We start from the raw sequence: 25,306 nt of genomic DNA, 5'->3' as shown, positions 1-25,306 counted from the left end.
TTGCTTGTTCATATGGAAAGTAGAACAGAATCGGGGCTTAAAAATTTTGTGGCATTCTAAAATATGACATTTAAAAAGATGTGTTTTCATTTATACATATATATATAAGATACTTTGTCTATGCCAGAGAGGGAGTACGTATGCCATACCGGTGATTGAAGTAGAGATGACCCACCCCCGCGTCACTCTTGGGCCTCGTCTGCTGCCCCGTCTCTCACCACATTGGTCTGGTCCAGCTCACAGGGCAAATTTTCTCTTCCACAGCTGCTGTTCCAAAATGGCTGCCGCAAATCATCGTGAATTCCCAATAATAGAGACTGTATTTTTTTTGAAAATTAACTCAGTGAACTCCCTCCTGGTGGCCAGGGAATGACAAATTCCCTTGGTCGCTTTGAAGTCGGACCAAAGATCCACCTTGTCAGTATGTCGGGGAATTGAGTGTTTGGAGAAAGGCTTTGCTCTTTCTCTTTTCTCATGAAACGGGAAGTGGGACAACAGGACCATCTCCCCGACCCCAGAGATGGGAGCTTTATGTTGAGAATGCCAGAGACACCTGCCAGCCTGGGTCGCTAGATAACCTCGCAGAGTGGTCCTGTCTTCCTGCCTTAAGTTGTCTGCCCAGCTCTGGACAGTTACTCACCGAGCTCAGGTGGCTTCATCAACCCCCAGAGCAATCCAGTTTCCACCCCAAACCTTTACCTACAACGGTGCCCAGGATCGCTATCAAGTTAGCTTGTGCCCATCACTTGTAGCACCCACACTCTTTCCCTTCCTGAAAATTGGAATAACATAGCCTCACATTTAGCCTTTCCTGTATTTGAAATTTTAAAAAATATCACCAAGACTGGTCAGCCATCTCCCTGCAAGGTAACTGAATGGAAATCCAGGGCTGCAATGCAACTGAAAATTGCTTGCAGACAAACCTCTGAAGATAAAGGAATGACTTCTTGTGGATTTTGAGAGAAGTTCCAACTGTTATTTTTTTCCCCTCAGATTCCAAGAGGATAATACTGTACTACTATATTAACTAAATTGAGCCCCAGAAAATATACTTCAATTAATAGGATGATCTTTTTAAAAAATTAAAATATAGGAGCCACTGGTCTTCAGCCCTCCCTAGAATATATCAGGGTGAACAATCTGGGTCCTCTGCTTGCCAAGTGGAGTTCTAGAAAAGGGATCCTAAAACGCTGCAGATTAGGATCCTCAGAAACAGATTCTGAAACAAACTGAAATGTGACAGGTTTCTCAGGGAGTGCCCTCAGCACCAACACCTGTGTGAGAGGGAAGGCGGTGGAGCCCCGCAGAGGGAGAAGCTGAAGTGCCACAGCAAAACCTCACAAGAGCCCTGGAGCTGGGACGGCCCCTTGTAATCCTCTTAGACGGAGGTCTGGGGGCCCGTCTTTACAGCCTGAGGTAGGCAAGTCTTTGGAGGGAGGGTGCCCTGGGGAGATGTGTGACTCTGGAGAAAGTAGCTCTTCAGCAAGAACAATTTCCAAAGAGCCACTCGACTGACTGCTGCGGGCCCAACACCCTCCTGGCAGCCTGTGGGAATGAATGTGTGGGTCCCGAAGGTGTGCCATCTGGGGAGGGTTGCACGGCACCCACTGAGTACTACTGTGCTAGAAGAGAGTGAGGCCCCGGGCATCAGACTCTACCTCATGGCTTTTTATCTGGATAAAGAAGAATCACTAAGCCCAGAAATTTTTATAATTTCGACTATTCTCACAGCAGTGCACGTTATTTCTAGAAATCCGGACATGAAAGCAAAGGTATCTTGGCCTCCGGGTTACCTTCACATGCTAATGTTTTTGAAAAGTCAGGCATATTAACTGGATTCAGAGAATTTGTTAATTTCCACTATCTTGTCCCATCCCCCGCAACCGGCAGACCTCAGGACACTCTCACAAGTGCTATCTTGCCTCTGCAGGGTCACCCCGTGGGGTCAACTGAGTTGCGGGGACATGGGAGCTGTGTCTGGAACTCAGAGTACGTATGCTCATTCCTCTGTGCAGAGGCCAGAGTGGAGCCGAAGATGAGGGAAAAAGGACCCACCAGAGCACACGTGTTCACCTTCTGTGACGCTCAGACAGGAATGCTGTGTTAAAGCCCGTTTTTAAGTTGGGGGTATCTCAGAAGAAACTTCAGTAGATTAACCTCTGCAGGCTTAGGAGCTTACCAGAAAGTTTTTTATTTACGTCAAGCTTCAGACTTCTGCTCATTAATAAGTGTTTTCAGGAGTTGTAGTTAAAGTGCTTACACTTCTAACACCCTATCAAACAGTTTAGGTCTACCCTGTGAAAGAACTATGCTTTTCTTGGCTCCTTCCAACCTCTGTGCTTTTTACTCCTGGGCTGGAAACATGGAAGGTGTTGAACTTTTCAACATGCCTCCCTTTACGTCTGGTGTTTTCTCACCTAGCCAACTTCCGGCTGTGGACAACCCGCTTCGGTGCTCTCGGGAGCTGATGACTTTTTGCTTCCCCACATTTGCATCCCGCATTCCCAGGAATGGCCAGGTAGGGCCCTACCACCACTCGGAACTGCCTCCACCCCTTCAGCCTCCTGAAGATTCCTCAGGCTGTTCTGAGATATCAGCGTTAGCAAAAGCAGATTACGAGAAAGTCCTCAATGTCCACAGAAAAGAATACACATAGGTCTCCTCGCTTGTTAAAAAGTTTGCACAAACTACTCCTACATCCCCACCAACAACAGTGAAAGTCTTTCGGAGGTGGCTTCCAAATACTTTGTTCATGGGCTTTCTGGACGCGGCTGATTTTATGTCTCGATGGAGTTGTGTAGCTGTGTGCACTCATGTGTGATAGGACACAGGTGGGCATGACCTAGGCAGGTAAACCTTTCCCCTCTAGTCTTGAGCATTTGCCAAGCCATTTTATTCATTTATTTATTTGTCAGAGAGACAGAGAGAATGAGTGGGGGGAGGGGCGAGGGGAAAGGGAGAGGGTCAGGCAGACTCCCGCTGAGTGCAGAGCTGGACGTGGGACTCAATCCCAGGACTCTGGGATCACGACCTGAGCTGAAGGCAGATACTTAGCAGACTGAGCCATGCAGCTGCCAGAACCATCCATCTCTCTGTGCCAGACCACTTTTTATCCTCTCTGAAGAAGGGCATAGGAAACCGTGACAAACCCAAACAGAAGCCCACAGTTTTGGTTCCCCTTACTTTAGTCTGTTCTTCTTGATCTCATACTTAAAAGCATTATTGAAACAGCATTAAAATCAACATACATTTACAAAATCAAGTGAAAGGCTTTCAACAATCTTGTCTTGCTACGAGGAAAGGGGCCTCCGCCCCACGGCTCTGTGCAGAGCATCCTTGACCTCCTTGTTCCTCAGGCTATACACGACAGGGTTCAACAGGGGGGTGATGACCGTGTAGGTCACAGAGATGAGTCTGTCCTGCCCCAGGGAACTCTGGGACTTGGGCTTGAGGTAGATGATGGAGGCGCAGCCATAGTGGATGATGACCACCGTGAGGTGGGAGGCGCAGGTGGCAAAAGCCTTCTTCCGGCCCTCAGCTGAGGCGATCTTAAGGATGGTGGAGATGATGAGGACGTAGGAGATGAAGACCAGGCCCATGGGTAGAACCAGGACACAGACGCTGACAACAAAGTTGATGATCTCATTGACAGTGGTGTCCGTGCAGGCCAGCTTCAGCAGGGGCCTCACATCACAGAAGAAGTGAGAAATGACAAAGGCATCACAGAAGGGCAGACCAAACACAGATGTTACCTGGACAATGGCCATGCCCAGACCAATTCCCAGTGATCCGGATGCTAACTGGACACAGACCTCTTTACTCATGATGACCGAGTACCGTAGTGGGTTGCAGATGGCCACATAGCGGTCGTAGCCCATGGCCGTGAGCAGGAAGCAGTTGTTGATGCCGAAGGTGAGATAGAAGAAGAGCTGAGTGGCACAGTCTTGGACAGCAATGGGCTGTTGGGGGATCAGGAGTCCAGAAAGCATACGGGGAATGATGGCCACAGTGTAGCAGGTCTCAGAGAGGGACAGCATGCTCAGAAAGAAGTACATGGGGGTGTGGAGGTGACGGTCCAGGCGTATAATAGTCACGATGACAACATTGCCAGAGAGAGTCAGCAGGTACAGAGTTAGAAAGACAACAAAGAACACAAGCCTGTGATGCCACCCAAAGCTGGAGAACCCTTCCAAAAGGAACTGGGTCACAGCACTGGAGTTTGGCATTGACATTGAGAGAGGTCTAGGACTGGGCAAAGGACAGGTGTGATGAACCAACCACAAAAGAGAGTAGGCTAACCCAAGGCCTTCAGTAAAAAGTGTGTCCATCAGCTGAGCAATGCCCCGGACCTCAAGAGTCATCAGTATCTGCTGCTGTCATCACCTTTGCCCACCTTCTTCTTCAGCTCTACAGAAGTATTACCCCAGGACCCTGAGACTGATGGCAGAGAGTGATCTGGGAGGAACAGTAGAGACAGAGTAAAGGAAAGATGAGTGGAAGTAGTTACCCAGACACTGGCGAGGTGAGTCCAGGTCAAGGAAGAAGCTCAGCATTGTAGTTCCTCCTCAAATGCTCTTGAATTAGCTGGGAAGGATCTGGTGAGGAATAGTAAGTAAAGTGGAAGACAGAAAAAAGAGCTGAGGCCGCCAGCCTTCCGACACTGGTCAGAATGCACTGTCACTGCCCAGTGCTCCAGCTCCAGCCTGCCAAGATTTCTGCTCCCCCAGAACCCTCACCTATGTCCTAGGCTTCACTTCCCTAAGCGGTGACCCTAAAAATCCCCAGTGATCATGAAAGACTAGAAATGGGAGCATTTCAATAAAAAGTTCCTCCTGAAAACCCCGCACCAAGTATCTTCCAGGGCCATGGACATGGTTTGATAAGGCCCAGCAGGTACGCAGCTTAACTCCTTGAATTCGAGCAAAAAACAGGATGGAACGAATCCAAGGATGTCCCTTCAAGTAGGGAATGGGTTTTCCTAGTATGAGAGCAAAGAGAAACTCACCTAATTGGAGAAGACCAGGTCTACTCTTTCCTTCAACTTTGCACATTCCAAGTTGAGATAGGAATAGAAAGGAACTCCTCTCATGTGAGCTCAGAATTGGAGACTACAGTGGCAGGGTTAGCCTTGCCCTTTAAGCCCGTATCTACTCCTGGTAGAACATACCATGTTTAACCATCATCTCCAACCACATAGCTGAGGATCATCCTTTTCCATCCAGAAAATCCTGAAATTCTGTCATCTCTGTCCCCTCCTCCCCGTGCTTTCCACCAACACCCAACTTCTGAGCACACACAATCATTCTCTGCAGAGTCTGCAATGGTCTCCCAGTCAAGCTCTGTCATTGCAAACAGAGGTCCAAGTCCAAGCCTGCCTCCTGAAGGTTGTCATAACATTCTTTAAGAAAAAAAAGAAAGAAAGAAAGAAAGAAAGAAAGAAAGAAAGAAAGAAAGCAAGAAAGCTGCTAATGGGATTCACGCGAACAATATGAAAACGCAAACTCAAAAAGATGTACACACCTGTATGTGTACTGCAGCATTATTTACAATGGCCCAATTACGCCAGCAGCCCCAGGGTCCAGCAGTAGATGAACGGATAAAGATGTGGCATAGACACACAATGGAACATGACTCATCCGCCTGCCATGTGCAAGAACATGGATGGACCAGAGAGTCTAATGCTTAGCGAAGTCAGTCAGAGAAGGACAAATACCGCCCCATCTCACTTACACATGGGGCTTCAGAAACGAATACAACAAAGAAAAAGAAAGAGAAAACCCCAAAACCGGACTCTTTATTATAAAGAACACACTGATGGCTACCAGAGGGAAGGTGGCTCGGGAAGGGGTGAACGGGCGAAGGAGATTAACTGTATAATTATGGTGATGAGCCCGGAGTAGTGTGCAGCAGAGCTGAATCCTCTATATCACACACCTGGAATTCATGCAACGCTGTATGTTAGCTCCACTGGAATGAAGATAAAAATTTTAAAAATCTGATGATGGAGCTTGCCTGCATAAACTCCTTCAGTAGCCCCCTGAAATTTGAAGCATGATATTTAAAATCATTTGTAAATTGAGTATAGCAGTACCTCTTTGGAGTCACCGTGAGTAGAAGAGGGGTTAGTGTATTTGAAGAGTTGGACACAACAGTGGGTATGGGAGGGGAGTTCAGCCCAGGCTCGAAGGATTTTTAAACAAGCCTTTGATCACATCCAGCCTTGATTTATAATTTTCATCATTTCCCTTCCAATTGCTTATATGGACTTTTTTTATGTGCTTTAAAAATCTTTCTTGAAGAGCACTGGCCGGATCTGTGTATTGTTCTACATACTATCCCAGCAGAGCTATGGGTCTGGTAGAACAATTTTTAGTTTTGCTTTTAATCCAACTCTTAAAGATGCCCAGCATTTTCTTAGATCACAGTAGCCCATCCCGTTGATACATCTAGGAAAAATCTGTAGTGACATCCAGATCGCGTACGCATGTTATAACGGAGAGTTTGGAACCCATCGCTCAAAACCACCGTTTTCATTATCCTTGTGCACTTACATTGAAATTCATCCAGGTTATTCTTGTAACTTAAATTCACTTTCCTGGCAAAAGATTTGACTTATGCCTATAGCCTAGAATATTTCTTTTTCTTTCTTCCTCCAGACCGTTAGTCAGCTCTAAACTAGCAGCACCTGAAACAACTCTATCCCAGCACCGTAATGTGGATAGACTCAGCAGAACGACCAGGAAAGGCACAAAGAGTGGGACGCGGGAAATGAGAAACACAGGCACGAGGAGGCTTCCTCATCCAGGGTGTAAGAAATGGAGATGAAGGAGAAGAGAGACCAAAAGGGAGGGAGGGTGCAGACGGGCAGCGACCTCAAAATTCAGACCGGACCGTATCTTCGGCATGGAGGTTATTACCGTTTCTTCCTTTCGAATAAATGATCAAAAAAAGTGAAACAAAGCCTGTCCCTGACCCAATCTTGGATGAATATACTACTCACCTTTTTTTCTCCAGGGAAAACTTATCTCATTGATCTCTGATTTTTTTTTTTTTTTCTACATCTACTGTGAATAATAAAATTTTGCTTCAAATCCAAACAAAACCTCTTCTTCTGGGGTTGACTGAGTTGAGTACGTCATGAACTGTGAGTGCCACGCTGGTATCAGGAACACAAAGAAACCAAGCAGCGGTCCTTGCCCTCACGGAGCTTGGACGCAGTTGAAGGTCCCTCAAGTCTTACGTCCCTCCTCCCTCCATTAGCTCACATATACACACAACCAACGTGATAAACATCACAAGGCTCGGGATCAGGGATCCCGACCCCCCTTCTGCAGACCATCGCTGGCCCGGACGACTCGGCTACAGTCGACATGCTCCATCCCCGCCCTTAAGGAAGTGAAACTCACCAGCAGTCGTCTCCTCGCTCTTCTTAGAGTCACAGCCCTCCACGCGGGAATTTGAAACTAATAGTTATAAAGCATTTTCCAGTTTTTGTCAATTCTTTTCCTGAAATTATTTAAAATCCATCAGTTACCTGAGTTTAGACCACTGTAAAATATTGCTATCCTACGAAAAGCCTACACGTTTTCTTATCTGAGGGTTGCTGACATCTTACTGAGCCGAGCTGTGGTTTACAAGAACTCCTCCTTCACTGGCTAATCTTGGGATAACACCCAGATTGTGATACCGAAACGAAACTAGAAAGGAAGGAAACAATGCATCACCCCGTCTTCTAGCGCCTGAGCCTGCAAGTGAGGGGCAGAGCAAGTCCCATTAAATTCCTCTAGACTCTCACCGCCTCCTCTGACACAAGCTCCTCTTTGGGTCACAAAGCAGTAAGTCCAGCTTGGGGTTTCTTAACAAGGTGCAGATTGCTTGTCCCAGACTCCTGGGTCTCCTCCCCCACAACAGCACCAGTCCTCCCAAGTGACCGATAGCGGAGGGCACACTCCAAACAGCACAGTGTCTAGAGACCTCATTACTCAGGAAGCTCATTTCCTAATCCTGGGATTAATGTTTTGAGAGAGAGAGAGAGAGAGTTGGCTTGGCTCTTAGGAGAAATCTCTGGGGTGAAAAGGCTGATTTCAAAATGTATTAGTTCGGGGGGCGCCTGAGTGGCTCAGTGGGTTAAGCCTCTGCCTTCGGCTCAGGCCATGATCCCAGGGTCCTGGGATTGAGCCCCCGCATTGTGCTCTCTGCTCAGCAGGGAGCCTGCTTCCTCCTCTTTCTCTGCCTGCCTCTCTGTCTACTTGTGGTCTCTGAGTGTCAAATAAATAAATAAAATCTTTTTAAAAAAATGTATTAGTTCAGGCCATGGTCCTGCTAAGGTATGTATGATACTTCTCTGGTGCCGAAGGAGAGAAGCTTAAGACCTTATGGAAATGACTCTTTACATATGGTGCAAGGGAAGCAGCAACAGTCAGGCAGGATGTAAGCGTGGACCCCTGCGGCCGGGTGCACAGAGGGCTGAGCCTCCAGCGAGCCCGCTTCAAGCCAGTTGAAAGTCCCAGGGTACCATCAGCAATCCAGTCTCTGACTTCTGTTGTAAGAACTTGAAACTTTTAAAAAAGGTTTTATTTAAATCCCAGCCAGTGAACGCACAGTGTTAACATGAGTTTCAGGTGCACAACACAGTGATTCAACACTTCCTACAACACCTGGTCCTCATCCTAAGTGCACACCTTCTTCCCCACCCCGCTTCACCCCCGCCCACGACCATCAGTTTGTCTCTATGGCTAAGAGTCTGTTTCTCGGTGAGCCTCTCTCTTTTTATCCCCTTTGCTTGTTGGTTTTCTTCCTTAAACTCCACAGATCAGTGAAATCGTATGGTCTTTCTCTTTCTCACTTTTATACTTTTTTTTTTTTTTAAATTGAAGTACAGTTCACACGTGACGCTACACTAGCTTCAGGTGTGCTACGCAATGGTGTGCTATGCTGTGCTCACCACGAGGGCAGCCACCATCTGTGGGCACGCGGCACCAGTACAAGACCACGGACCGTGCCCTCTGTGCTGTGGCTCCCTTTCCGTGACTTACTCGACTCTTCACCACTCTCTCTGAGCTCTCCTCCGATCGCCTCACACCTCGCATCATTCTGAAGCCCCTGGCCAGGCCATCTTCCGGAGAACACATCTGTCTAACTCCCCGCAGCCCAGACAAATGTAGCTTTGAGACAAATGAGCTTTGACAAATGAAAGTTGGCTCTCAGCCGCCATGTATTTTAAACTCTCTCGTCATATTCACTGCATTGATCTTACATTCCTATAACTCACCTTTGGAGACTCTCATTCACCTCCTCTCATGGGGTTCTTAAGCTGTTACTGACCAAAGTAATTGCTAGCATTTCTGACACACACGTCTTATCCGCTAGTACTAAACTATGCAGTGTACGTGTTACTTCACTGAAGACTAACGATGAATCTATGGGGTGGCATCACCATATGTGTCTTCAGAAGAGAAAACAGGCACAGAGATGTTATGGAGCTTTCTCTAGGACACAGAGCTGACAAAGGAGAAACCATGCCTTAAGCTGGAAATCCGGCTTCCGAAGAAATACTAGCACAAGTCTGGACACAGAATTAATTCTCCATAACCGTTGGTTGGATGGAATGTAACTGAAATTGTGCTCAGTGGTGGTACTGTCGGGGACACAGAGCCAGGGAGGCAGCGTGGAGATGGTGGAAAAGCAGCAGACCAGTGTTTGTTTACCACGTCCGGTGGCCACATCTGCCACTAATCTGGTTGGCATTTGGATGGAAGCGTCTCTGCTCTGGTCCTCCTCCTCCTTCTGTGAGTGTGGATGTCACAAAGTGACGATGGTGAGAACCGGTGAGGACAGGGGTGCCGCGCCCGATGCTGCCTTCCCTCTGCGTCCTTCACGCGGTTCCGAGTAATGCACGGTAACATGATGCTGTAGACGCATACTGAGTATCACTATCTCCGTTTCACAAATGAACACTCCAAGGTTAAACAAGAGAAGTGCAATGAGTGAGGCTTTCCAGGGTTCACCCACCCCGGCTCCTCTTCACACGCACGGACCATCAAAAGGACCGAATTCTCACTCTTCCGTCTCTGCAGTGATGTTAGAATGACTCTTAAGAGGTGGCGTAGCTTCCGCATCAGTGAATGACTGAGGAGCTAAGACTCCATGAAGAAAGCACATGTAGGAATGTTAGCCTAACACCCACGATTTGCAGCTTCTTCAAGGAACTGTAATTTCTTGTTTACGGGCTTTGATCAAAGTACTGAAACAAGATGAGCAGAGGCTCTGACTTCAGGGCTACCCTCTAGGTGAGAGGGTAGAGTGGAAAGGAACCCTCACAAAGACTGAAACCAGCTTCAATCTCACTCAACCCCTACTAACCGATTGCTCCCCCCAAGTCTAAGTATCTGCTAGGAAGTAAAACAGAAGATCCTACAATGCAGAGACTCAACTTAGCTTTATAACTTTTTCACATGGAGCACTAAGCAAACCACTGCCTGCTGACCCAGGAACCCACCACTGGTTTTCTCATAGTCTACAAGCTGTTATGATGGTCTTTACATTTTTGTAATGATTTTTAAAAGTTTAAAAAGGAAACTATTTTGTCACATGAAAATTGTATGAAATTCAAATTTCAGTCACCATAATCAAAGGTATTTTTTTTTCTTTTTTTTAGACATGGCCTCAATCATCCACTTATGTACTACCTCTGGCTGCTTCTGGGCTACCATTCAATGGCAGCATTTAATAGATGCAACAAAGACATTTGGCCCACAAATCCTGAATTATTTACTATCTGGCCCCCTTCAGGAAAAGTTTGAGGACTTCTGGTGTAAAATGTCCAGGATACAATAAAAATGCACTAACCATACCAGGACAAAAGACCAAAGGGCTAAGAATCAAGAAGGGAGAAAAAAAAAACACTCAACAGAAATAGACTCATAAAAAAGTCACTGTGTTAAAGTTATAGATACAACTCTGAGATAAATAGATTATGGGAGACGTGTCCTAAGGCGACCCACCATCAGTCACATCCACGGATAATCCTCTGCTCCTGAGCATGGGCAGAGCCGGGACTTGCCCCTCTGCAACTGAGTACAGCACGGCTGAAGGGATGTCACTCCCCTGCTCACATTCCATCCTATAAAAATCTGTCTTAGCAGACAGGAGCAAGAGACCCTCTCTTGCAGACTCTACAGAAGTAAGCTGCCAAGTTTTAGGAGGACTTCCAGGAGGTCATGTGGCACCTGGAGGAAGACAGCAAACTCAGCAGATGGCCAGTGAGAAAACACAGCCTCCATCCTAGAACCACAAGGAATCAAACTGCCAACAACCACATGAGCTTGGAAAAGCACACCGAGGTCCAGAAGAGAAAGCGGCCCAGCTAACACTTTGATTCCAGTTTGGGAGACACTGAGCAGACGACCCAGTCAAACTATCACCCGAACACCTGACCTGTGGGAACCATGATATGATACACGTGGATTGTTTTAAGTTATTTCATTCGTGCCTATTTGAGAAATAATGAGAAAATGAATGTAAGTATGTCACATGTAAAAAATCGTGATGTGTTGTGAAGCAATAAAAAACTAATTTTTATTGTGTTGAAGAAAATAGGTGACAGATTGTGGAACCACACAGAGAACTGGAAAATATTTTTTTTAATAAAGTGAAAACATCCGAAATTTAAAAATACAATAACTGAAACTAAGAACTCAATAGAATAGTTGAAGAAGCCCACTAAAAAAAAAAAAAAAAAAAAAAAAAAAAAAAAAAAGTAGAGATAAAAATCAGTGAATGAGAAGTCTGTCAGTAGAAGATACCCAAGCTGGCGCACAGAGAGGGGGAACATACAGTGTATATCAAAGAGGGAAAGAACCAAACAGAACCCCAGGAAAGGTCCAGCATGGGTGTTACTGGAGTCACAAGTGGACAGGAAAGATAGAACGTGTCAGAAGCAAGAGATGAAGAAACGGCCACAAGCTTTCCAAACCTGAGGAAAGCATCACATACAGATTCACCCTGAACTGCATGTAAGAATCCACACACACCTCCCCACCCCAACAAAATGGGTGTACACATGTTGTGTAAGGTGGCTGAAAGATAAAGATTAAAAGAAAAAGGCTTAGAAGGAGCTAGAAGAAAAAAAATACATTATTTTCAAGGAATAACAGTAAGACTATGAACTGGCTTCTTAATAGCAATAATGAGAAACAGAAGTCAATGGGATGCCATCTTCCAAGTGCTGAAAGGGAGTGGATGCCACGTGAGAAGTCTGCACTCCAGGAAAATACCCTCCATGGAGGAAAAGAAGCAAAACAAAAACACCTTCAGAAATGGAAAAAAATGAGGGACTTCCTCATCAGCAGACATCCCCTAAAGAAATACCGAGTTCTTCAGACAGAGGAAAATCCAGCCCAGATGCAAACCAAATGAAAAACAACCAAAATAAATTTTAAAATAACAGAGAAGATAAGTGTCGGGGCAATTATCAATTAACATGATGCTTAATATTATCCATCAAATTCATGTCTTATGGATATCTAAATATTGTAGAGTTAAACCATACAATAACATTAAAATGGGGATAAATCAAATACATGTTCCACAAAATCTTTGCTTGGTCCTTGAAATATAATCTCCAAAATAACCAGTAAAATGATATATAAGTGACAAATAAAAGGAAAAGGAATAATAAAAACATTTGATTGACTTATTTCACTTAGCATAACCTCCTCCAGTCCTATCCATGGTGAATAACATAATAAAAAAATGAAAATAAATATAAATAAATAAAAAATAGAAACACTTGACTATTCTAAAATAAGATAAAAAGATAGGAATGTACATAAAAATAGGGAAAAGTAGAAAACAAATCCTGACATGGTATATTTAAACCCAAAGATGTCACTAGTTTCATGTATACAATGAAATGTAAATTTCATTACATGTAAAATTATGAGTTATAAATTTCACTATATATAATAAAAAGTAAATTTAATTAAATGTATAACAATAATCCAATTATAGACAAAATTGTCACACTGGACAGGAAAACAAAATTTTGTTTACGACAGACATACCTTAATTATCAGAATACAGAAAGATTAAATATAAAAGAATGGGGAAAATATCACGTAAACACTAATCGAAAGAAAGTTACTGTTTTATGTAAATATCAGATAAAAAGATTTCACATTTTAAGAATCTGAGGCTGGTTTTGTGACTTGGTGGAGCTTGGAGAGGGTACCACACGTATGCTAGAAGACTAGGTATTCTGCTCCTTCTTTGTGTAGTTTTCCATAAATGTCAGGTCAGGTTGGCTGACAGGGATGTTCAGGTTCTCTTCATGCTTACAGATGCTCTGTCCGGTTGTTCTATAAATTACTAAAATCAAATTGTTGAACTCCCCAACGGTACCTGTTGCACTATTTCTCCTTTCAAGTCTGTTCTTTTTGCTTCACGGATTTTGGGGCTCTGTTCTCAGGTGCATATACATTTATGATTTGTATCTCCCTAACATACTGACTCTTTTATCAGAAACATATATTTCTTTGTCTCTTGTAATATTCCTTGTCTGAAAGTCTATTCTGTCCGATACTAACACAGCCATTCCTGCTCTCCTACGGTTAGTTCACATGGCGTTTCCACTTACAACCTTTACTTTCAATGTACGTGTCTCAGATTCTAAAGCTATGTCCCATGAACAGACGACCAGCTATATCTTGCTGTTCAAATCCGACAATCTTTCCCTTTCGACCTAAGGATTCCATGCATTCACTTCTAATGTAGTTAAGGCTGTGAACGGATTAATGCTTTTCCTTCCACTCGCTGTTTCCTGATTTTCATGTCTTTTTCATTTCTCTGTTCCGCTTTTACTGCCTTCTTTTCTGTTAAACAACTTTTTTATTGTACCATATTGATTCTTCTGTTGATCTTAAAACTAGATTTTTTTTTTTTAGTGTTTTATCCATGCATATTTAAATTATCACAGTGTAGTTCAGGTTAACACAGAGTTGATTTCAATGAAATACAACAATATGGAAATATGGCTCCATTTCCCCCTCTCTTACTCCTTTGCATTATTATTGTCATATAACATCTTTATTTTTATAAACCCAATTATAAATAATAATATAATTATTAATTATATTACATATAATTAATTGTTAATTATATGTGTAATATAATTATATATAATTACTAATAAATCCATACAGTATTATAGCAATATAACTTTTCAAATAATGGTATTTTTAAAAAGAAATTACTACAGGAAGAAAATAAAAAGGTCGATGTAAAACCTACACATACACACTCCTCTATGATGACTTATGTTACAGAAGTAGCGTTTCTGGTTTTCTTCTCTCTTTCCTATGGAAACAAGTTCTTGTCAACTGTCATGTCCTTTCACTCTAAAGAACTTCTAGCATTTCTTGGAAGGTAGATCTGCTAACAGAAAATTCTCTCAGTCTTTGTCTATCTAGATACACTTTAATTTTCCCCTCATTTTTTAAGGATGTTGTTGCTAGATAGATTTTTCTGTTGTTGTTCAAGTTTTTCTTTTGGCAGTTTGAATGCTGCGGCACTACCCTCTGGTCTCAGTTGTGTTTCCTGTTAGACGTCCGCTATCAACCAGAGTTTCTTCTCTGTACGTGGTGAGTCACTTTTCCTTGGTTATCGAGATTTTGGTCTCTGCATTTGGCTTTCTGCAGCTCGATGTCTTATATACGGCTCTCTCTGCATTTATTCAACTCGGGATTTGTTGAGTTTCTTGAAGCCATTAATGTTTTTCATCAAGTTTGGGAAGTTTCCAACCATTATTTATTGAAATACTTTTTCTGCCTCATTTTCAGGGAATCCCCTTACACCTTTGTTGGAGTGTTTCCTTTGCCCTATGGGTCTGTGAGAGTACTCGGTTTTCATTCTTTTGTTGTTGTTCTTCACACTGGATTTTTTTTTTTTAATTTTTATTTTTTTTTAATTTTTTTAACATTTTTTTGTTCAAGTAGTCTCCACACCCAGTGTGGACTCAATCTAGTACCCTGAGATCAAGACCTGAGCTGAAACCAAAAGCCAGATGCTTAACCGACTGAACCACCCAGGCGCCTCAAGACTCGATAGCTTCTATTCTTGATTTTCAGGCTCCCTGGTTCCTTCTTCTGCCATCTCACTTCTACTGTTCTTAGCATTTCAGTTATAGTTTTCAACTCTAGAACTGGCATTCCCTTCTTTGCTATGGCCTCTATTTGAGGTTCCCTACTTGTGTGATCACTGTCATTCTCTCTATATAATTTTTTGAACACAGTTTCCTTTGATTCTTCGACTATATTTATAAAATCTGCTCATCACGACTCTGCTGTAATGGGCCCATTCAGAACTTACTTCTATTGACTACTTTTTCCACTGAATTTGGGTCACATTTTTCTGTTTCTTTACACAACTTGTGATATTTGGTTGGTAACTGAGTATTTCATAGCAACTCTGAAAAATTTATATTTTTAAATGTCAATCCTTGTTCTTTTCCATTTTCAGTTATTCTGTTCAACTCGATGGCAGAGACTGCTGTGTATGGCTGCGGATGTCAGCTCTGTTTCTCGATTACGTTTATCTTTGCAGCAAGGCTTCCCAGGGGTTTCCCTGTGAATAGCTTAGTGGTTATCCGATGATTTGCTCAGAGATTGTATGTAAACACCTAGAACCACACTGTTTACCCTCCGCTGATTAACCCGTGGGCAGGATGCTGGATGCATTCAGATTTCCAGCCAGTTCTCAGGTCTCCCTTGGGCATCCATCGTTCCTCTGAAGCTAGAGATGTAGAACTTATTCAGCCTTTCTGTAACTCTCTTATTTCCAGGATCTCTCAGTTAAATTTATGGCTTATTTGTTCCTTGCTCAGAACCAAGACCACAATATCAGAGTAGGAGAGCTGTGGGTTTTTCTCCCCAAATGAGTCTGCATTAAGCCATAAAAGCTACAGGTTTTGCCCAACCTCCAGTGCACATTATAGACTGAGATTTCTGACTCCCACACCGCTGGGTTTTCCTGCCAACCCCAAACAGATAAGACTATAGTTCCTACCTCTGTGCTGAAAGACGGGTGGCAGGGGTGGGGTGGGGGACAGTGGTGGGAACAACCCAAAGCAAAAATAGCACATACTCTTGCATTTTTACCTAAAGCTCAAGCAATGTTTGGAACATTAATGTTTCTTAATGTGTTATCTGCCTTTGGTTAATTTCCAGTGCTCTTAAATCATTGATTATATGATTCTGTTTTCTTTTTTTTCTTCTTTCTTTTCTTTTCTTTTTTTCAGAACAGAGTTGTTGGTCTAACTTGCCAACAGTGCTACAAGTTCTGTCTGCCTCACATTCTCTCACTGCCTCCTGACCCATAACTAGTGATAGATTCTAGATTCATAACATTGAGAACTAGAGAAATCTGTGCAGGGATTTACTCTACATATGTTAGAGGAGAAAGAAACACAATGTTCAGACAGGCAGCATGTATTGATATGTGCCCTTAACCAGAGATTTTGTACGCAATGTATCTTCCCAAGAAGATAGGAGTAGCTCTTACAGTTCTCTCGGTTGCTGAACTAAAATATGGACTTGAGAGCAAAAATCAAATAGTGTCTGGTCCCTGCAGCCTATGGTAGAAGTCACGAGATATTACCAGTGGACGTTTCCCTGATTTCAACAGGGAGAATGGGGCCCAATGAGTCAAAGGTCAAGAGGTATCACAAATCTATCAGATGTAAAGACTAAGTATGGGTACGGAAAGAGGTAGCGTAGTAACGGGAACTCCTTGCTTATAGAGCTCCTTGGTGTATCTAACTGATTATGGTGTTCCGAAGCCTGAAACGGAAGGGAAACTATGTAATAGTAATCTACATGATATAGATCTATATAATAGTAACAATATGATAGCCATGTAACATTTATAATATAAATTGTATCTATACTAGTAACAATACATTTTAGAATCTATATAATAGTATCAATACATTTTAAAATTATCTAGGGCAAACAGAGCCCTGACCTGAATTCTGTGAATGGGCTCCAGTCTGGGAATTGGATGAGAGACTGTGATTCTCCATTATAAGGAATTAAATCAGGATTCTATCAGGCCCCAAGAGGAGGATCACAGTGCAATATCCTTGGAACCATACATTCTTTCTCTAGGTAGACATTGTTCTGGGAAATACCTCCTGAATAACTCTGAGTCCTGGAAAAGGCAGGTTACTTGACCACATACCGTCAGATGCCTGTTATGAGCTGGTCTTACTTGTCCCAGCCAGCTGGTGGTCCCGGGACCTGGTCCCAGGTCCCGCCATGTTTGCACGGGACAACCGCGGCCGCCTCCTCACGTGGTTCCAGACTTGCTCTTCTCCAGTTCATTTTCTGCTTCTCCACCAGACACTCTGAAATCCACATCTGAGTGTGCTATTTGCCTCCTTAAAAGCTCTGCTGGCTCCACATCATCCTACAAGCTTCAAGTGCTACAAGACCCTCCTGCTCACATCCTCTAGTGCCTTCTAAATTCATCTCTCCCTTGAGCTCTCTGGCACAATTTGGCTTTGTTTCAGTTCTTAGAGTGAATCATTATCAATAATCTATCTAGTCCCTCATTCATGGTTTTTTTTTTCTGTATTAAATCATCTCCCCTAACTTCACCTGGTTGACCCTCATTCACCTAGAGACCCCAGCTCAGAATCATTGCTCAGAGAATTGCTCATTTAAACTGCCAAAACTTGACCCCTTTGTTAGACGCTCCCATGAAACCGTGTTTATTTTTGTTTTGTAGTAATTTACTGATAAGATTATATGTTTGAAACCCGCCTGGTGTGGACCTTGTACACTACACAAGGATGCCTAATTAAGGTGGAGAGTGAAATAATGGCAGCCCACCGTCCACTTGACAAGTCACACACCCTTGGTGTAGAGCTCCCTCTGTCCATATGAATGGATGCTCTTTTCCTAGCTGCAAAAATGCATTATCTCCTCACCAAGAGGTGCACACACAGGCTGTACCTGCCCAGAAGAGGCTCCTTTTACTAATCTGCAGAAAGACACCCAATGGATTAGCAAGCGATAGATCTACAGGCTTCCCTCCTTGATGAGCTCCATGAAAGCAAATACCATGACTGTTCTTGGCATACTTGTACTGCCAATGCTTAGCATAGTGCCTGCAACATAAGTAGATTTGCATTAATTTTTGATACTTCAATAAATTAAGGCAGGATCCTCAGGCATAGAATAATACGCATGTATTTTATTTTGCATGTTTCCTTAGATCTTGACAAAACCTATTTGTTTCTACAACGCAAACACTTCTTGTGAACCAGTAAACAAAGGTAGAGTTTTGTTCTACTAATTGCCCAAGATCCTAATCAGGCCCCTGGGACAGAGCCTCATGCTCTTTCTCTGCTGCCCCTTGTGCCCTGGAATGGTCCTCAAGGGGAAGTCCCCGGAGTCCTGCATCCGACAGATTCATAATCAGTCTGTGAACAGGGTTTTAAGAGGCTTAGAGGATCTGCTAAAGCCAGACAAATCAGTCCTGCAGGCCTTGAGTGGGTCACCACACCTGAGCTTCCTTTAGACCATCAGGAAATGCTGCACTCCTAGGCCTGGGGTTCAATATCTCCCTCACAGGCCTCGTGAAGATTCCCATTCTGCGTTCTTTTTTTTAAAAAGTCCAGATGTATCTGCAAGTAAAAGAATTTCTCTCATGTCCTTTGACAACTTTGCAAGAAGTAAGTGGTTGTTAGTACGAAAAAAAAAAAAAAAAAAACAAGAAAGAAGAATTGATTAATTTTTTAAGCTTCTTCCTTTTCCTGTTCTGGCTTTCTGACAATTTTCTTGAATATTAGGATTTCGCACTTTCCCTGTGTCTCACCTGTTGGCTGATTGAGCCCTGGTGCCTATAACATGACATTGAGTATTCTCATGTCCATAAGCAAATGATGGGGGAATCCATTCAAAGTCATAGAGGGAGGAGAGAAAATAAGACAGCCTTGCTAATACCAGAGCTGTCATCTACAACTGATGTCCCTTGTGTCTTCAGTGAATGAGGCTGAGGGTCAAGCAGTTTCATACAGCTGTTGCCTCCTTCCCTATAACCTGACCCTCATGTCTGGACGTCCATTCAGCAGGGTCTGGATTCCAAGCAAGGGTATGGATTTGGAGGCACACTTGTGTTTCATACCTGGTCTTCTCTATCTCTACATATGCAAGTCTGATGAGAGTCGTTTGCCCTCCAGAGCCTCACATTCTCCATATATAATACCAGAGTATTTTATTGCCTTGTAGGTTAATTACTAAGCTTTCAGCTATGGAGCCTGTTTTAATAGGCTGCCATGTATTTGGGGGCCCTGGATGGCTCATTTGGTTAATTCAGACTCTCGATTTTGGCTCGGGTCATGAACTCAGGGTCGTGAGATCAAAACCTATATGGAGATCCGCACTGGGCATTCAGTGTGCTTGAGGTTCTCTCTCCCTCCCTCTGCCCCTCCAACACCCCCCCTTTCTCTTTTTCTCTCTCTTGCATGTGCATGGTCTCTTCCTAAAGGAAAAATAGACTGGTATATATTTTAAACAAATGCTAGTTTCTACATTATCGTTTCTAATGACCTGAGACAATTTTCTATCAGTCTCTTAATCTTTATGCTGCTTTGACTCCCTTTACTTAATGCTTAATCCAAGGTCAGGCTCTTTGCCCTGCTCTCATTTAGCAATGTAACACAGGGACCTCCAGATCACTACTTCCAGAAAAATAGACATAGCAGAATCCGTGTGTGTGTGTGTGTGTGTGTGTGTGTGTGTGTGTGTGTATGAAAGAGAGAGAGAGACAGACATGAGGATGTGAATTGTGAATTGGGCTGGAGCTGGAGACTCTAGGGAAAGAGAAGCTGCACTTGCAGTAGAAAAAAAAAAGAAAGAGAACGCCAATTCCTCTGAGCCTTGCCCTCCCCTCCAGACACTGGTCAGTATGTTAGGAACTAAAAGGAAACTGGGTCATACTTATCAAGTCCATGTTCTTTTACAGAGGCATCAAAGACTCAGAACAAGATACAGTGATTTCTTCTGTTTCTTAATGTCTTCCTAAAGAAGGCTCACCCACGTCTTTGTGTCAGTTACACTATCAGTAGCTCAGCAGGGGCAGAAAGGCTCTCCTCCAAGATTAAGGTCTCTTAAGACCAAAGGACTCAGTACAGGGCAAGCAGAGCTGCCCCCACCCCTTTGCCATAAACTGAATGTGTTATCAGGAGTCCTTTATCCTTTTTGGGACTAAGTTCCCCCACATTTCTACCACATTGTAGAAAAGGAAACTGAAGAAAAAAGGAAACTGTCAAATGTAAAAGAAAAACTCCCATAAATTTCTATAATCTTTTACGAAAAGGGCTATCCTCCAAAAGTTCGATTGAGGACTGGAGACTAGCCCAAGGTGAATGGTCTGCGTGGATGATGATGGTTTGCCAACATTCCGTTCATCCAGCCATGTTTTCCAATATTGTTCTTTCATGTCTTTTTTTCTTTGGGCGTCTCTCACCTCTGCCACTTGCTGAGCCTGCACACTCTATCCCTTCCTGTCTGCGTGGATGCCACATTTCTGTCTTTTGCTTGAGTGATTCACAAGCTCCCTGTGTCTGAATTGCCCTTGATGGGAAGGTCCATGCCTTCCACCTCTCACTCCCTCCAGCTCGGAAATCCTTCAGTACTCGGTTCTGTCTCCACCTGTCCGTGTCCATATGCCTGGGTGAATCTGGCACAGGCGTGGGCTCTTCCTTCAGCTCAGAAGCACCTCCAGAGTTTTCCTTCACTTATCAGCTCCGTTGACACAGTGATCAAAGGCTTGACATATGCCAAAAATCGAGCTAAGTTCTGGGGATACAGAAACGACTAAGTATGATCTGTCATCCAAAAAGGTACTATCTAGTTGAAAAGCCAGATAATAAATCATTTCAATTGAATACGACAAGTGTTATCATGTAAGAATGAGAGATGCTGAGAGAACCAAGGTGGGAGAGATGCCTCAATGGAAAAAGGGTGAGGAGAACGACCCCAAGGGACACTTAAAAGAAACTGAAGCTACCCTCCAACCCGCTGCATAAATAATATATATTTCCTGTGGACACTTTGGAAAATCCAGGAGACAGCAAAAATCCACCCATAATTTTACCATGCAGAATCATGTACTACTAACATGTCAATGATTTCCCTTCAGCTTTTTCCTATGCACATTTTCGTGTAATTAGGTAATTTTGTATCTCTCACATCCTGTTTTGTACATAATTTTCATATGCATCAATTAAAAGCTACACAAAAAGTTTTAAAATATTGTGTTAGTTTCTGTTTACAAATGTCCCATGTATTCATTTATATATTCTTTTTTTAAAAAAGATTTTTATTTGTTTATTTGAGAGAGAGCATGAGAGGAGGGAGAGGAAGAGGAAGGATCAGACTCCCCGCTGAGCAGAGAGCCCGATGCGTGGCTCGATTCCAGGACCCTGAGATCATGACCTGAGCTGAAGACAGAGGCTTAACCCACTGAGCCACCCAGGCACCCCCATTTGTAAATTCATAGTCTTTTTTTTGTATACAGACATGTTCATAAATACATGGATATAGATTTTTACTTCCTTTACCATATTGGGTTCATACGATCCTTGCTATTTTGTGGTATCTCTCCCATTTAATAGTAGCATGAACGCTCTTCTTGATGTATAATGTTAATGGTTTTTTGTAACATAGGGTGTGCATTAAATAGCTTAAAAAAAATGTGCATTTTAAGAAAAATAACAAAACAAACACCTAGCTACCTTCTGCCCAGGCTAAGAAACAGAAGATCACTATAAATCTAGAACCTCGTAGATGTTGCTTTCAAAGCCTTCAAATCCTCACCAGTCATGATCATCAATTTTAGGTTAAAGCACTTGCACATTTATAAAGAAACAGATTATCCCTAAATATTACTAGCCCTGCCTTCTTTTGAACATTAAGTAAATGGAAGACAGACAGACAGACAGACACACACACACACACACACTCCCCTGTGGTTGGCTTCTATTGAGGGTCAAGAAAGCTGAAGTGTGAAAATGTAAGCCATGCCCTCAGCCATCTTTAGCAGGAGTCTGTAGACCTTTCCTGTAAAGGACAGGGGAGTAGACATGTTAGTCTTGCAGGTCCTACATACAGTCTCTGCTGGACTCCTCAGCTTCACTGTCGCAGGGTGAGTGCAATCCACACGACACTTTCACAAGTGGGTGTGACCATGTCCCAATAAAGCTTTATTTACAAAGCAGACTGCTGGGCCATGGGGTGTCATTTGCCCACCCATGCTCTATAATTAATTCACCCGATGCTCTGTAATATATTGTGGGTTTATTCAATTTATCCTTTCTGCGTTTGAAGAACATTTGGTTCATTTCAGCGCTTTTCCCCCCTTATTATAAACAAAGCTGTTTTAACTTTGTGTGTCTCTGTAGCTGTTCCGGATTAAATTCTGACGGTGCAATCACTGGCTCCCACAACCCGTTCGTGCTCAACTCGGACAGGTAATAGCGAACTGTTTTCCAAAATGATCCTATCAATTCACTCTCTTCAGGAGCTTCCCCTGCTCTTTATCTGTAATAGCTTTGATTTCCTGCAGCCTGATGGGTGTGGAATTGTGGTCTGCGGTCTTACTTTCCCCTGGCTACTAATGATGTTAAAAGTCTGAGGTGCCTCGTTAGCGCAGTAGGTAGCGCGTCAGTCTCATAAAACTCTGTCCACATGTCATCTGTGCTTCCCCTAATACGAAATTTTTATACACTTTTAAAATCATTATATTAAGCTGATCTCTTTTTTTTCGTTTTGTGGTTAAAGCTCTAGATACCCTAGACGCTAGTGTTTTACCTGGTTTTGTTGTAAATATATTGTTTCCTTTTTTGGAATTTGTCTTAAAAAATGGAAGTTAATGTTTATGTACCAGAATATATCATTATTTTATATTCTGTATCTTTTGCTACCCCAAGTTGATCTTCTAAACATTTCATGAAGTGTTTTGTTTCTTCTTAGGTTTTTAATACAATTGAAATTAATGTTTCAATTGTATGGCACAATCTGATTTCATTTTTTCCCATACAGATAACCAACAATTTCATCCTTAATTGACAACTCCGTGCTTCCCACCAGCCTCCAACGCCAGCTCTGGTGTGAAGAGTCCCCATATTTCAGAACTGTGTTTGCTCCCATTGGTGTGACTCTATCTCTGTGCCAGCACCGCACCTTCTTAATTACTTCAGCCTAATAATAAGTAACGATGTTTGAAGGGCAAATCTTCTCTTCCTGTGTTTGTGTTCTAGCTTTTCTCAGATCTCTGTACTTTCATATAAATTTTAGTATCAGTTAGCAATCTAGCAACCAACCAACCAAAAACAATCCATTCGAGATTCTGATTGAACTGTAGAGAATTCATAAATCATAGATCTAGGAATTCATAGATTTTTGATTAATTGGAATCTTCACCATCTCAGATCTTTCAACTCATAAGCAGGGTCTGTTACTCCCTTACTCCAGTCTTTGGTGTCTTTCACTAGGGTTTTGTGATTTCCTTCATAAACATCTGTATTCCCAGGTACTTTATAATTTTAAGCTATTATGAATGACAGTCCTTTTAAATTTAATTTGCTATCAGTTTGTTGAAGTATAGAAATTTGATAGATTTTTATACCTAAATTTTGTACCAGAAAGTCTGCTAACTTTCTTAATAATGTTAATAATTTATCAGCAGTTTCTTTTGGATTTTCTATGTACACAATAGCATCATCTGCAGAGAATTCCTTCCTTCTTAATTCTTATAATTTTAATTTCTTTCTCTTGGCTTATTGGATTGGCCAGAATGTTCAGTGCAATGTTGAAGAGAAGTGGACAGAGCAGTCACCCTTATCTTGCTCCTAATATTGAAGAGAACTCTTCAGTATCTCACCACTAAGTATATATTGACTGCAAAACTGTACACATGCTTTATCAGCTTAAAGAACATCTTTGATCCTTAGTTTTTTAAGGGTTCTTATAAGTAGACACTGAATTTTAAAAATGCTTTTTTGGGGGACAGCTATTGAAATAATCATGTCACTTTTTCCCTTTGAACAGTTTACTGGAGGAAATATACAATTGAATTATTGAAATGTTAAACAAATTTCACCACCTGAAATAAAACCAACTTGGTCATGTACCCCATTTTACACATTGTTGGATGTGGTTTGATGATATTTCATCAAGAATTTTACCTCTAGATCTACGAGATTGGCTCTAGATTCTACGAGTTTAATTTGTTGTCAAAATAATTCCAGCTTCATAAAATGAGGTGAGAGGATTTCCTCTTTATTACTTAAAATAGTAATCTGTATTACATTGAAATCGACTTATCCTTGAAGGTTTCATAGCAGGTAGTGGTACATTTCTCTAGGCCGAGAGTTGTATTTGTCGATTTTTCGCTACTGTCTTTATATCTTCTTTTTTTTTTTTTTTTTAGGTTTTCTACTTCTTGATCCAATATTGATAATTTTTTTTCTAGAAGTCTATCCATTTCATTGAAGTTTAAAAACCTGTGGAGGAGGAGTTGTTCATAATGTTACTTCTCATCTTTCTGAGTCTGAAGCTTCTGTCCCTTTATTAATTCATAATCAAGTTTATGTCTTCACTTGTTTTTCTTGGTCAGATTTTCATGAGTTCACCTAAAGTTTATAAACTTGAACCTTTATGGATTTTCTGTATTTTATCATTCACATCTGTTTCATCGTTGCTATTTTTTTCCTTCTACTTTATGTTTTTTTTAATAACTTCTTAGAATGGATTCTCATTAATTTTCAGTTTTAAAACACAAACAAGCTATTTTCAATGATAAACTTCCTTTCAATAATGTTCTGAATGCAAGGTACGTGTTGTGGTATGTGATTCTCCTGTCACCGCTCTGTTCTAATGATTTCTAATTTCCATTATAATTTCCTCCTCGAACCATAGGTTAGATTTTCAAACATTTCCAATTTTTCAAGGTTTTTTTTTATAGTTTCTAACTTAATCACATTGGGGTCTGAGAATGCGGGTAATATTTTAGGAAAATCTAGTTTTAAGAAATTTTTGAGACCAACTTCATGGACAACACGTTGGGTCTATTGTCCTTGAAAAGAATGCCTTACCTCAAACTTTCAAATAACATTGCTCGGGTTTTCGCTGTCATGTATACATCAGTTCTGGGACAGAGTCTGCCGTGCCCCTGGAAAAGACAGTTGATTTGAGAAGTTCTGAGCTGGGTCTTTGCGATACTAAAACTTTGTTCTTGATGG

The 25,306-nt window shown here is 42.2% G+C and overlaps 1 protein-coding gene across 1 annotated transcript in view; it reads right to left on the bottom strand.

Moving 5' to 3' along the window:
* Positions 1-2,167: 2,167 nt before the first annotated feature.
* The window catches only part of LOC131814806 (olfactory receptor 10J3-like), a 149,559-nt gene continuing 126,420 nt past the window's right edge, over positions 2,168-25,306 (bottom strand). Inside the window, 1 exon segment of the mRNA XM_059146128.1 lies at positions 2,168-4,242. Within this exon segment, the coding sequence (XP_059002111.1) occupies positions 3,291-4,242 (952 nt within the window). The 3' untranslated portion in view covers positions 2,168-3,290.

The sequence above is a fragment of the Mustela lutreola genome, chromosome 14, assembly GCF_030435805.1.
Source record: "Mustela lutreola isolate mMusLut2 chromosome 14, mMusLut2.pri, whole genome shotgun sequence".
In the NCBI taxonomy this organism is placed as follows: Eukaryota; Metazoa; Chordata; class Mammalia; order Carnivora; family Mustelidae; genus Mustela; species Mustela lutreola.
Note: the sequence above shows the minus strand (reverse complement) of the source record. Positions and strands in the feature narration are given on the sequence as shown.